Consider the following 13294-nt stretch of genomic DNA (forward strand, 5'->3'; position numbering starts at 1 on the left):
CGTTTACTTTAGATTTAAGAGAAAGTGAAGATTTTTTTCTTTTTAAGTTACAGTTATTGCAATTGATTAGTAGTCAGTACGTTTGTGATTCGTAACTTTCATAATAGGTTTTATATTGTCATTTTTGACTCTCTGATACTTATTTCTATCACTAAACTACTGTAAAGAGAACCACTGCAAGTGGCCTAATGGTTCTTGCCTAGTTGGGTGTGCTCCCCAACCTAGGTTCGAGTCCCGAAGCTGTCAAAGTGGCCAAGCACTGTGCTGCAATGTACAGTTGGAGCATTTCACATGCGCCGAAGTGGTTTATCTTGGGCCTAGGAAACCTTTGGGTTCCCCTTGACAAAGTCAAAAAAAACTACTGTAAAGAGAATTTAAAGTTTGGTGTCAAAGCTTCAGTAAACTTTGATTTGCCATAAATACTTTTTACAATAGAAATAAAAATTCACAATGAAATAATCTCAAATAGTATTATGGTAATGTATAAAGACACAAAACATATAAAATTGAGGAAGTAGATTCGAAGAAAGCTTTCACCTTTCGACAATACGCATGCATCGCACTGGGTGCGTGTGAGGCTAATATCTGTAACTTGATATGATACAATTTCACATAAAAGTAATGTGAATTTAATATCGTATCTTCAGAATGGTAATATTTGTTTGCAAGCTGCATTGAACATATAATCCATTGTCGTCCAGCGGTTAGGATATCTGGCTTTCACCCAGGAGACCCGGGTTCGATTCCCGGCAATGGAACTTTTTCATTTTTTAATTTCTTTTCATATTCTTATTTCCCTTGTTCGATTAGTACACGAAACAACAAAAAGTCGCTGTTGATTTCCAGAATCAACTTCTTCCTGGAGAAAGGGTTCTTCAGTCTCTGTAATTTGAAATGCACAGGGTCAGGGTAGCCAGCTTTTACATAAAGCTTCAACCTTGAACCAAGGCAAGCCTTCAGTTGCTCAAAAAAGTCAACTGGGCTGAACCAAGTGAGGTAACTCTCGTTGTTATTCCTCTTTTGGGCTCTTTTTTCAGCTTCAATTTTATGTCTTTGAGCTTGATTTGGGGTTAGGGGCTTGGAGAAATTAGGGTTTCTAGCGTCAACTTTGTTATGATAGAACTTTAGTTCAGAGTGCCTCTCTTACTAATTCCTCTTTGATATTGATTTGGGCTCTTTCTCAATTCTGATTTACTATGACTCTTGGTAAAAGATGTGGTTAAATTTGAGCCTGCTCATGTCCTTAAGCTTGATTTAGAGTTTGAGAGAAATTGGGGATATTATGCTTTTTATTTATCACAAAATCACAAATTGAATGTCTTAAATTTTTTGTTGGGTAGTGTTGTTTAAAGAGAGAAATGAACTCCAACATGCCTCAGCACCAAATTGTGCAATCCCCAGCTAGGCTAGGCCTGGCAAATCCCACTTCACCATCTCTTCAAAACCCTAATCCTCCAAAACCCCCTTCACAGCAATCCAATGCATCTTCGACTCTTATCTCTCTTCTCCCACCCCTCCCTAGAGCACAGTCCCTTCTTGTCCAAATGGCCTCTCTAGCCTCCAAGCTCTTTGAAGTCTCGCCTAATCGGTCCCTCTGGCTCAATGCATTCCGTGGCTCGCTCCCAACCTTTCTGCCTTCCCAAAACCAATCAGTGCCCATAACCCCACTTGACTCCAATCCTTCCTCCACCAAAGACATTCTGTCCCAGTTCACAGTGCTTCAAACCCAACTCTTTCAGGCTGTTGCCGAGCTGCAGGAAATTCTTGATCTTCAGGACTCTAAGCTGAAAATTGCACAGGAAATCCGGTCCAAGGATGCTGCACTTCTTGCCTTTTCCAAGAAACTCAAGGATGCCGAGCAGATTCTTGATAACCTCGTTGATGACTACTCTGACTATCGCCGCCCCAAACGGCCAAAACTGGAGGAGGATGATGCAGAAGATGAGGAATCTTCATGCGCTACTACTGTTACATCTAAGTTGAAGTTATCAGATATTTTGTCATATGCCCACCGGATAAGCTACACAACCTTTGCACCGCCAGATTTTGGTGCCGGGCAAGCTCCTCTTCGTGGGGCACTACCACCTGCACCACAGGATGAGCAAATGCGTGCTTCTCAGCTATACCATTTTGCAAACCTTGATGTGGGATTACCTAAGACAGTTGAGAGCGAGGAGAAAACAATTGAAACAATTATTGAGCCCCCACCTCCACAACCAACAGAATACAATCAACATGCTGGCATGGTTCCATTTCAGGGTATACTTCCTCCAAATTTCACAATTCCGTCAGGTTGGAAGCCAGGAATGCCTGTGGAATTGCCAACTGATTTACCTGTTCCCCCACCTGGATGGAAGCCTGGGGACCCAGTGCCTTTGCCCCCATTGGACAATCTCCCCATACCTTTACCCCCACAAACACGGACTAATGCTCCTCAAGGAATACATAAACCACCAGAGACAATACAGGTTCAGCACGTTCAGCTCGATATTCTGGATCAAGACGATGATAGTAGTGATTATAGTAGCGACGAGGGAAGCTCTGAAGATGATGATTGATAGTAGTGTCTCAAAAAAAGGTAACCATATGTATGAGTTACGCAAATGTCTCTTTGTATCAATCTACATATCCAGACTTTTTATTGTCTCTTTGTATCAATGCCCCTTTACATTCCCTTTTGAATCTCAATTTGGTGCATTTTTCCTTGCACTGGATTTGGTGTTTGTATAGTTTGAGTGACTGCCATTACAAGCTTATCTTTGATGAGTCTAATGGATTGTTTTGTTCTCTTTGCTCAGGTGTAGAGAATGATTGGAGGTCGATGCTAAGAGTGAACTTTATCAGCTTAGAATCATCACATAACACTTGATATGAGATTTATGTATATCTGTAATTTCTAGAGTAGAGCTAGTTCTTTAGTATGTAGTATGTACGTAAGAGTTAATATCCCAACTCAAATGCTGTTGTTGATCTTGAGGTCTCTCCATCATTCGGTAGAGGACCTCAGGAGTTGTCAAGTTTGCAGTCATGCGTTATGATAAACAAATCCTCCAACTCTGAAATTCCACTACTTGTTTACTTTATTTTTATTTATAACAGAATTGGTTAACAAGCCATGAAGTGATTGAAGAAAGTAACAGGTTTCATTTTAACGAATTGAAACAAGCTTATTGTTCCTGTTTACATATTCACGGTCTTTGCCTGGCTAGAACAAGAGCAAAGCAACTCAAAAATAAGAAAGACCTTTGAGATCCTCAAGTGCACAAACTCACATTGAGGTAGTACTCTTAAGCCGGTTGTAGACCTCAGAGCACGCTTCAATATTAGCAATGTCACAACACACAGATGCCACCAATGAGTTCCATACAGTATAATCTGGCAGTATTGCCTGACTTATCATCTCCTCCAACCACATACCAGCATCGTACTGCCTCCCTACTGAACAAAGTCCCCTAATAACCTTACTGTAGGTTTCGGCACAAGGCAATCTTGACTTGATAAGCATCTCCTGCAATACTCGACTTGCTTCAAGAAATCCACTCTCACTACAAAGCCCATCAACTAAAACGCTGTAAGTTTCCTTGTCAGCTACACAACCCACCTGCTTTTCCATCTTCTTCAAAAACTCAAAAGCCAGAACTGACTGCTTTTCATGACAAAGGCCTCTCACCACAATACTGAACAATTTCACAGTTGGAACACAGTTCGCCCGCACCATCTCCTTTTCAATCACCTCCACTGCTTCAACAACTTTCCTTTCCTTACATAATGCGGCCGCCTTTGCTCCATAAACAACAGATGTTGGCCTGAAGCCCCTATCTTGCATTTCGTTTAGTACTGCGTCGGCCTCGACAATCTTATTTTCGTTGTAAAGATCGATTGCCATAGCACTGTAACTTGCCAAACTGGGATTTCCGCCTCTGACCAGAGCCTCATTGATCAAACGCTTGATGCCTTCTGTGTCTTCACCATAAGTATACTGACTAAGATCAAGTTGGTGGCGAAACTTCTTAGGCGCCTTCAGCCCCTTCCTTAAAATCTTGCCAAGAATTTCCACAGCCTCTTCAATCTTCCCATTATCACATAACGCATCTAACAAGATTCTATATATCACTATATCTTCAGCACAACCCTTCTGAGAAATCCTCCAAAACATTGAATACAACAAATGGGCTGCCTCATTCAGCCTCCTATCTTCACACAACCCTCTCATTAGTATCCGGTAACTTTCCCTATCCGGATTGCAACTCTGATAATCCATCTCTTGGAAAACATGCAATGCAATATCCGAACGGCCCTTCTGGCACAAAGCAAGCATAAGCAAATTCAAAGACCGAACCCTTGAGCTCACTTCCCACCCACAGCAATGCTCCACAAAAAGGCGACAAGCGTCTTCAAGCTTGGACTCTTCGACCATAATCTCCACCAGGGTATTGAAAGACTGCGTCCAGTTCACACAGTTGAACTGTGAAAGGTTCTTAAAAAGAGACACTGCCTCGTCCAGCAGCCCGGCTCTTGCATAGGTCTTGATGGCAGCTACAAAAACCGAGTCTTTGCATTCACAGGAGTCATTCTTCATCTGATTAATGACTTCCTTCATCTCAGTGATTCGGCCTGAGCTTCCGAGAATGCCAATCATGGTGGCATAGACCGGACCATTGTGGCGGTAATTGGGGTACTTGGATTGTGCTTCACTGAAAATTTTCAGAGCCGTTAAAGGGTTTTTCTGCATACGTATGATCTGGGAGAGGTTTGTGGGTGAGAGAAGCCTCGGCCATCTTATACTCATGGTGGTCCAACATTCACCAATAGATATGAAGCTGCAGTATCTGAGCAGCAAACAGGTAAGTTGAAGCAAAAGAATGGAAGGCTGAAATTTCAGTTGGGCATTTTGTCGAACATTTGGTGTGCATGGTTTACCCACTGTGATTGTTAGGCGTCTTTGGCAGCTAAAGAGACTAGAGCTGTGCCGTTGAGTTGGGTTTGGGACGAAGCTTATGGAAATTGCAAAGGGTGATGGTCATAACCTAATCATCAACCACAAAGACTGGGATTGAGGTGAAATATCATTACCACTAGGCGCATAGAGTAAGTATATCATGCGCTCCTGTATGCCCAACCTACACAGTGTTGCGGGGGAAAAAACGACTTTTTATTTTTTATAAAAGTCCCTCCTACACGAAGTAGGATTTGCGAGTTTGAACTCAATTTGGTTTTTACAAATCCTTCTAGGAAAAGATCTACTTCTCTAATATGCTAAAGAATTGGAAACCTTTTCAGTGCCTAATTAGGTTAAAAGACACTTTCTATAAATAGGGAGAGAGTGGCTACAATATCTTCATTCATTCAATACTCAATATCTTTAGCTCTTAATTTCAATCACATATATATTTCCTTGGTCATTTTCCTCGCAAAGATGGTGCACACAGATGCTAGGTTCGTGGTCGGTGTGGTTGGGAATGTCATCTCTGGCGGCCTTTTCCTCTCCCCAATTCCTACGTTCATACAAATATGGAGAAAAAAAGATGTGGAAGCTTTCGATCCAAGACCTTACCTTACAACAGTGTTAAACTGTTTGTTCTGGTGTTACTATGGATTGCCATTTGTTAACCCAAATAGCATTTTAGTTGTCACTATTAATGGAATTGGGCTATTTATAGAGCTCATATATCTTATCATATTCTTCTATTACGCCGCAGCAAAAGGACGAAAGAGGGTTGCTACATACTTTATATGTGAACTTATTTTATTTGGTGCTTTGGTGGCTGCAACTATGTTAGCAATACCTGAGCATAAGACGGCAATGAATCGACCTTTGAGGGCTGTCGTAGTTGGTGCGATCTGTGATTTTTTCAATGTCCTCATGTATGGCTCTCCTTTGTTCAACGTGAGAGATGTCATTAAAACTAGGAGTGTGAAATATATGCCATTCACACTCCTAGTGGCCAACTTCCTGAATGGTTGTTGCTGGACATCCTATGCTCTCATTGGAAAAGTGGATTACTTCATTTTGATTAGCAACGGTCTCGGCGCAATTTTTGGGGCATTTCAATTGATAGTTTATGCAAGATACTACAAAACTACACCAAAAGATGAAGACCTCTCTGGCAAGACTACTAATGAAGTGCAACTCTGTACTAATGTCTAATTATCGCGTAGGCCTTTAGTGTAATTTTCATATTCTACAAGTACAATTTAGTTTTTTTTATTATTTTTTTTATTTTATCTTTTTGGGATCAATTTTGTAGTTTTGATCAAGTATGTACTATTTAGCTTCCAAAATTTGCTTCTGCAGTCAAGGAATTGAGTTACATTGATATTGAGAATTTCAGGCTTTTTTCAAAGACGTTAAAAAAAAACGCAGCATCATATTAGAAGAGAGAATAAATTCAAGAACATTTATTTTAAATATTTTTATCTACAATAAATCAAATAGAACACTCAAAATTAGATGGAAAAACTTCCAAAATTTCCAATTCTACAGCCAAATGACACAATATATTCTCAATTAAAACACTACTTTTTCTCAATTAAATCACTTGTCAAGTTACTGAGTTAGAAATTGAAATTTCAAAATGAACAACGGTATAATCAGAGGGATGAATCCAAGCATGGAGGAACTGAGAGTTGGAGCAGCAGCATTGCTTGGAGTTGACAATGGTACAGCCCACCATTACAACTCACAAGAAACTATAGCTCAAATTAATGCCATGGAGTCTCACAGGACGTAGAAGCACTGTTGTAAAACCTGTGCAGCAACCGCAACTAAGGCCATCCCAGATTGTGAAATACATAGATACAACCAGTGTAGAAACTTTAACATCATTTGAGTCGTGGTAGCTGAAGGAGGCTTTCTATTGTTTAGCTCATTCTTGCGTTGTTGGGATTTGTAGGGCTTTCATGATTTCTTTACCTTTAAACTGGTTTTAAGATCAACGAAAGAGCAGTTGCTATTTAAAGGGTGCCTTGCAAGGATTGAAGTTGATGCTGAGGTTAGGATTTTGATGGGATATCCTTATATCGTATATGTTCAAGATGTCCAAGACTGTAGGACGTCGTCGCAGCCTCACAATGTCATGGACTTATAAAGATGGTAGACATCATGTATGGATTAATTTCTGGCTCTGTGGACCGCTTGGGAAAGGAATGGTAATGGGGAATATGGCAAAAGATAAGATGGATGAGCACTGGGGAATATGGCAAAAGCTAGATATGGTATTTTTCCGACTCTCAACGACTTTTGCCATTCTATGAGATTTATTTGAGTTGAGCTTGAGCCCAAATATTAAGCCTTGCTCAAGCACACGGTAAGTGATCAGCAACCTACTATTTACTTGCAAACTAAGTAATTAATGGATCGGAGAATCATGTGTCTTCAATCCTAGATATATAATCCTATTCAATATTTATCCAATGAATATGGTGGTATGTATATCTTGGTGATGAATCTAACCTTATAAGGTAATTAAGAATCCTTTATATGTGCTTATGTCCCATGGTTAATTAGAGACTGGAATTTTGAAAGACTGTGATTGAATTTATTTGGTTTAGTAGGGGAACTAGGTGTATATTATTTCATCGTTTCTTATAATTTCCCTGTCTCTTTGTTCTGCTTCTTCCACCTCTTTTCCTACAACTATCCTCTACAAAATTATAAAGTAGATTTGCAAGTTTTAACTCAATCATTTTACTTGGTTTTACGAATCCATCTCATATCCATCATTTTCTTTTTTATAAAATAAAATATTATAAAAGATAAAGAGGTAATTTTATTATAAGAATTTTGTAAAATAAATTTAGTCAAATTTGATTTATGGAGGGTTTTCGAGCATTGAACTATATTAGTGTTAAATGCATCGATAATTGTAATCTTAGAGATCGATCTAAGATTAAAGCTAAATCTAATGACCATTAGTGCATTTTGTGGTTTAGTAATCAATATGGTAATAAAAACTATAAAACAATATTAGGGTGGGAGGGATGTCACTTGGTGTTCAAGTGAGAAAATGTAAATACCAAATCAAACAATTTCAAATATCAAAACATGGAAAATGTTCAACTGAGATGTTTTATTACATTGTGATTATCATTGCAACAGTACATTGAAAAATATTTATTCTCGCAATAAAATCTTTGACGATATTGTCAATCATAAACAATGTGCTTTCCACTTAAGTTTTAACCACCATTTGCTTATACAATTCAGAGATTATGATAACCTACATCTTCTCCCAAATTAAGAACGAAACTGGTTCAATTAAAAGAAAAAGAATGAAAAAAATGGGCGTGGACTGTTTGGTCTTTCTATTTTGAATCACGAGCTTTGTGCCTCGCGGTGTTTGGGCGCGTAGAACAAAACGGCCTCAGATTTTCATTTTCCCAAAATACCCTAACCAAAATAAATATTCCCTGCTCAGCTCCCAACGACTCCTCCAGACTTCTTGAATTCCGTTACTTCTAACCGCCAAAACCTCCACGCTTTCTCCTCCTCCTCCCCGAAATCCACGCCTTCCTATATATACTCACCTCTCCCTCACTCATACCCAAACCCACATTTTCTCTCTCTAGCTCTGTACGGACACACAGTCTTCCCCTACTGCTACTCTCTCTCTCTCTCTAGATTCGCTGTGACTCTTGGAGGTAACTCTCTCTCTCTCTCTCTGAGTTTCTTGCTGCAGAAAATAGTTCTGCATTTCGATTCTGTTCTTGATTTTCAGGTTTCTGATCGATTTTTCTTGGTAGAGAATGTCGAAACCGCTCGGAGAATACCTCAAGGAAGAAAAGGAAGCAGAGGAGGCGGCCGCTCGGCCTCCGCCTTCTGCTCATGCGACGTCGCCGGAGATAGACTCGCCGGGATCGGATCCATCGATGAAACTTTCGGATTTCACTGCTGATGACGACTCGGTGTCTTTCGGGCTTCAGCGGCTCAAGGAGATTGCTGAAGCAGCCGAGAAGAAGAAGAAGGCGGAGAAGAATAAGAAGAAGAAGGAGAAGAAGAAGATGAAGAAGCTGCAGGCGGAGAAAGATGTCGGCTCTTCCAAGACTGAAGGTGCGACTCCGAGTGATGAGGATGACTCGACGAAATCGGAAGAAGGTTCTGGAACCTGTGAGAAGAGCGAGAGTGCCGAATTGGCCAAGAAAGATCCATTGTCGCCGGAGAAGTGTACGGGAACGTCCGCGACGCCGCCGTCTACAGGGAAGGCAAAGAAGTCGGTGAAACTGAAACTGCAGAGGCCCGACGAAGCTCCGAAGCAGACGACGTCGCTGCTGATGTCGTATCAAAGTATGAGGAGTCCTGAGTTGAGTGCACTCATCGTGGAATCTTCGAAGGAATCTTCGGCGGCTATGGTGGAGGAGGCCTGGGAGAGACTCAAGAAGTCTTACGTTTACTACAGAGGCAAGCCGGTGGGGACTCTTGCTGCTATGGATCCAACGGCCGAGGCTCTAAACTACAATCAGGTCGTTCCTGCAGCTCTTCTTGATCTTTAGCAAACGATACTTGTTTTTCTTGCCTTATTTTGGTCCCTAATTTGGCAATTCCTGTGATAATCCTTGATTGTTTATGTATGGTTCCATTGATTGTATGTATGCTTTCTTGATAGACCTAAATTGGAGTGAGTAATCTTATTAGTTCTATGTTAGCAGATGTTATTGACCCCTGGATATAATGATTCTCCAACTTGTTTTACGTTGTGAAGTGCTTGTAGATCAAGAACTATTTGGGGGTTAGAATCAGTTATTTAGTAGTTCTCTGTATGTGTGAAAAGATCAATGTATTAAAATTGATTCATTAATTGTATCCATGGTCCCTTAGTCATGACATTCCATGTCTCATTTGTTCACTCGCAGCCTTCGGGTTTGAATTTCCTCATTTGTGCACTGTTTCTTGCATCCTTTATCATGTTATGTTGCTGTACTTGTTAGGCATTACTAATGTTAGAGAGTAACTACACGTGAAACGTTTACGAAGTGAGAAACTTAGCTGTTTTACTGGTTTGGCCTGCAGGTATTTGTGAGAGATTTTGTTCCTACTGGTTTGGCCTGCCTCATGAAGAATCCAGCAGAGCCAGAGATAGTAAAGAACTTTCTCCTAAAGACCCTCCACCTCCAAGGTCGAGAGAAAATGGTTGATAACTTTACACTTGGAGAAGGTGTTCTTCCTGCGAGCTTTAAGGTTTCAAATGATTCAGATCGTGCCAAGGAAACTATAGTTGCAGATTTTGGTGGTAGCGCAATTGGAAGAGTTGCTCCGGTTGATTCTGGATTCTGGTGGATCATATTGCTGTGGTCATATAACAGATGCACTCGTGATCATGCGCTGGTGGAGCTCCCTGCGGTGCAAAATGGAATGAAACTGATACTCAACCTCTGCCTTTCAGATGGCTTTGACACATTTCCAACACTTCTTTGTGCAGATGGCTGCAGTATGATTGACAGGAGGATGGTACGTTTGGCACTTTGTTTTTAGTATTCTTCGAATAGTGTATATACAGTTAAAAAATAGAGGACTTACTCTCAAAATTTAGATGCATTAATTCCAGAAGTTGACGTACCCATTTGACGAGGCTAGCTAGTTTTATGATATTCCTAGAATGTTGGCAAATTGGAATCACAAAAACACATGCATGTATGAAAGTACTACATGTAATATTGAGTCTGCTAACAAAACTGCATATCATTTAATTTTTATAACAATCCAGTAGTTAAAATTACAAAGGTTTGGGTTTTTAGTTGGTGGAATGCAGAGGCTAAGTGGTAGAAATATAGTGACAGGCTCACAGCTCATGCTTTTGACTTTGCTGAGTTACTGATTGTTTAGAAGTTTCTTAGTAGAGGAGCCAATGACTTCGGATTGCCTCTTTCATGTCTTATTCCCCACTAGTCTGTCGTAACTTTTATATATGTAGTTGAACTAATTCCAACAACTTTGTTTGCTTTCTGGACAGGGCATATATGGTTATCCAATTGAGATCCAAGCACTTTTCTACTTTGCATTGAGATGTGCAATGCAGCTGTTGAAGCCGGAGCGTGGTGGTAAGGAATTTCTTGAGAGGATAGATAAGCGCATTATAGCTCTCAGCTTTCACATCCAGAAGTACTACTGGCTTGACTTTACTCATCTCAATAACATATACCGCTACAAAACGGAGGAGTATTCCCATACAGCTGTCAACAAGTTCAATGTGATGCCAGAGTCCATCCCTGATTGGGTTTTTGATTTCATGCCATTGCGAGGAGGGTATTTGATTGGCAATGTAAGCCCAGCTCGCATGGATTTCCGGTGGTTCTTAGTTGGGAACTGCATTGCAATTCTCAGCTGTTTAGCCACACCTGATCAAGCTATAGCCATAATGGATCTGATTGAGGAGCGTTGGGAGGATTTGATCGGTGAGATGCCTCTGAAAATTGCATATCCAGCATTGGAGGGACATGAGTGGAGGACAATCACAGGATATGACCCCAAAAATACACGATGGAGCTACCACAATGGCGGTTCCTGGCCAAGTAAGTTAGATAAAGATGCTAATAGATTGTTATCTTATTTGTATTGGTTCTTATCTTGTCTGCTCTCTTCATTTGTGGTTATATCTGTCATTCTCAGCACCTCTTATACTCTAGTGATCATTTTAGCCATCTAAATGATAAACAAATTTGCTTAAATTGTCTGCCTGTTGGTTTCAATCTTTCGGAATTTATCATGTTTTGCATGCCATTAGAGTAGCAAAGGTCATTTTGTTGAGTTTTATCAAACAATGGCCTGCTTGGCAATTTGTGACAAATTGCAGTTTGATTTCCCAGACAGTATCATAAGATGTAACAAAAAGAACAGAATTATTTCTCATGTTTACTGGTTTCTGAATCTGTATTTGGTCTACACAGTAAGCTTGTCAAATGGTCGTGTTATTTTTAAACTGCAGTTTCTCATACATCTGTAACAAAATATGCATAAATAGAATCTCAGACATGGATTAATAGTTCAGAAAACAGTATATGTTATATGGTTTTTTGCATAACAAAATGCATTTGTTGCACTGCATGCAATTACCAGTTTGTTAACCTTTTGTGATGTTTCAATGTGTGAGGTTCACTTTCATTTTCTGCTGCTAATTTTGTTATATATGTTACTCTCTAGCACTGCTGTGGCTGCTGGCTGCGGCAAGCATCAAGACTGGGAGGCCTCAGATTGCAAAGAGGGCAATAGAGCTGGCAGAGCAGCGGCTCTCCAAAGACGGGTGGCCTGAGTACTATGATGGTAAGACAGGGAGATACATTGGGAAGCAAGCGAGGAGGTACCAGACATGGAGCATCTCTGGCTATTTGATTGCTAAGAAGATGATAGAGAATCCATCCAATCTTCTATTGGTTTCTCTCGAGGAGGACAAGAAAATTGCCAAGCCAAGGCTCGCCCGTTCTGCTACTGTTTAATTGGAACCACAGTGGCAGTATATACACACTACACATAACAGATGACAGTGAGGAGTTTGGTGCATTGAGAGAGGTATATACTTGAGGCATGCTATAATCATCATGGCTTATAAGGCTTCACTATAAGCTGTGTTGCAATTTGTTTTCCGATTTCCCCTGAATGGTGGTGGAAACAATTTTGATTACTCATTGAGAAACAGTTTTGTGATTCATTACAATTCAATTGGATGAGACCTTTATGATTCATTGTTACTGGGATATATTCTGCATCTTCTTTTTCATCACATGTCTGGTTTTGACTAATAAAGGGTCTATAGGCACATAAGTATATATGAAAAGTAATGCAACATGGCCTTGGACCATGCTTGATAATGGCAAAGGCCAAAGCATGGATTTGCCTCATTATTTCCCATTATGTGATGTGGTCGATCACCTTAAAGTTTTTCATTGTATATGTTGCTGTTTGTAGTAAAAACAGCCTAGACCTACTTGTATCCATGTGGTAGGGTCTTCAACTAGGACTCAAAGTTGGTGTGTTATAAGCTTAAGCTTTATGTCCTTTAGATGCTCATCCATTTCCAATTCAGGTTTCAATCCTACAGTTGGATCATGAAAGAGGTGGATGTTTGCAAAGATTTTGTTGGGAGAAATGTGTGTAAAAATGTGCCCTGGCAATGGTGCTAAGAGCTGTCTACATGATGTTTGATGAATGATAGTTCCATTTGGCGCATCCGGAACGCATTAACAATTGAAAATAACTCACACACACACACTACTAAATGATTAATTTTTACGATGCTCTAAAATTTGTTTTCCTTACACTGTAATTTTATTTTTCTAACATGTAAAGATCTAAATCTCGAAGAAG

General features: G+C 40.1%; 4 protein-coding genes and 1 non-coding gene across 7 annotated transcripts; 4 read left to right on the forward strand and 1 right to left on the reverse strand.

Moving 5' to 3' along the window:
* Positions 1-686: 686 nt before the first annotated feature.
* TRNAE-UUC lies at positions 687-758 on the forward strand. The gene has a single exon. It is a non-coding gene; the product is annotated as a tRNA-Glu (tRNA).
* LOC112182046 (mediator of RNA polymerase II transcription subunit 4) lies at positions 750-3065 on the forward strand. The gene is made up of 3 exons (XM_024320475.2): positions 750-996; positions 1341-2578; positions 2799-3065. Exon 2 carries the CDS (start codon positions 1359-1361, stop codon positions 2556-2558), a length of 1200 nt encoding a protein of 399 aa, XP_024176243.1. The 5' UTR covers positions 750-996; positions 1341-1358; the 3' UTR covers positions 2559-2578; positions 2799-3065.
* Positions 3056-5239, reverse strand: LOC112182045 (pentatricopeptide repeat-containing protein At1g05600). Its single transcript, XM_024320474.2, has one exon. It carries the CDS (start codon positions 4787-4789, stop codon positions 3269-3271), a length of 1521 nt encoding a protein of 506 aa, XP_024176242.1. The 5' UTR covers positions 4790-5239; the 3' UTR covers positions 3056-3268.
* Positions 5240-5403: 164 nt separating this feature from the next.
* LOC112190416 (bidirectional sugar transporter SWEET6b) lies at positions 5404-6148 on the forward strand. Its single transcript, XM_024329849.2, has one exon. The coding sequence runs from the start codon at positions 5417-5419 to the stop codon at positions 6146-6148; it is 732 nt and encodes a 243-aa protein (XP_024185617.1). The 5' UTR covers positions 5404-5416.
* Positions 6149-8253: 2105 nt separating this feature from the next.
* Positions 8254-12654, forward strand: LOC112169421 (probable alkaline/neutral invertase F). 3 transcript variants are annotated; one of them, XM_040512791.1, is made up of 5 exons: positions 8254-8640; positions 8718-9459; positions 10007-10444; positions 10947-11505; positions 12134-12654. In XM_040512791.1, the coding sequence occupies exons 2-5, from the start codon at positions 8746-8748 to the stop codon at positions 12424-12426; spliced, it is 2004 nt and encodes a 667-aa protein (XP_040368725.1). In that variant the 5' UTR covers positions 8254-8640; positions 8718-8745; the 3' UTR covers positions 12427-12654. The 3 variants fall into 3 exon arrangements, with proteins under 3 accessions (XP_040368725.1, XP_040368726.1, XP_024162218.2); XM_040512792.1 differs by having other exon boundaries at positions 8745-9459; XM_024306450.2 differs by having other exon boundaries at positions 8254-9459.
* Positions 12655-13294: the final 640 nt, after the last annotated feature.

This window comes from Rosa chinensis, chromosome 1 (assembly GCF_002994745.2).
Source record: "Rosa chinensis cultivar Old Blush chromosome 1, RchiOBHm-V2, whole genome shotgun sequence".
In the NCBI taxonomy this organism is placed as follows: domain Eukaryota; kingdom Viridiplantae; phylum Streptophyta; class Magnoliopsida; order Rosales; family Rosaceae; genus Rosa; species Rosa chinensis.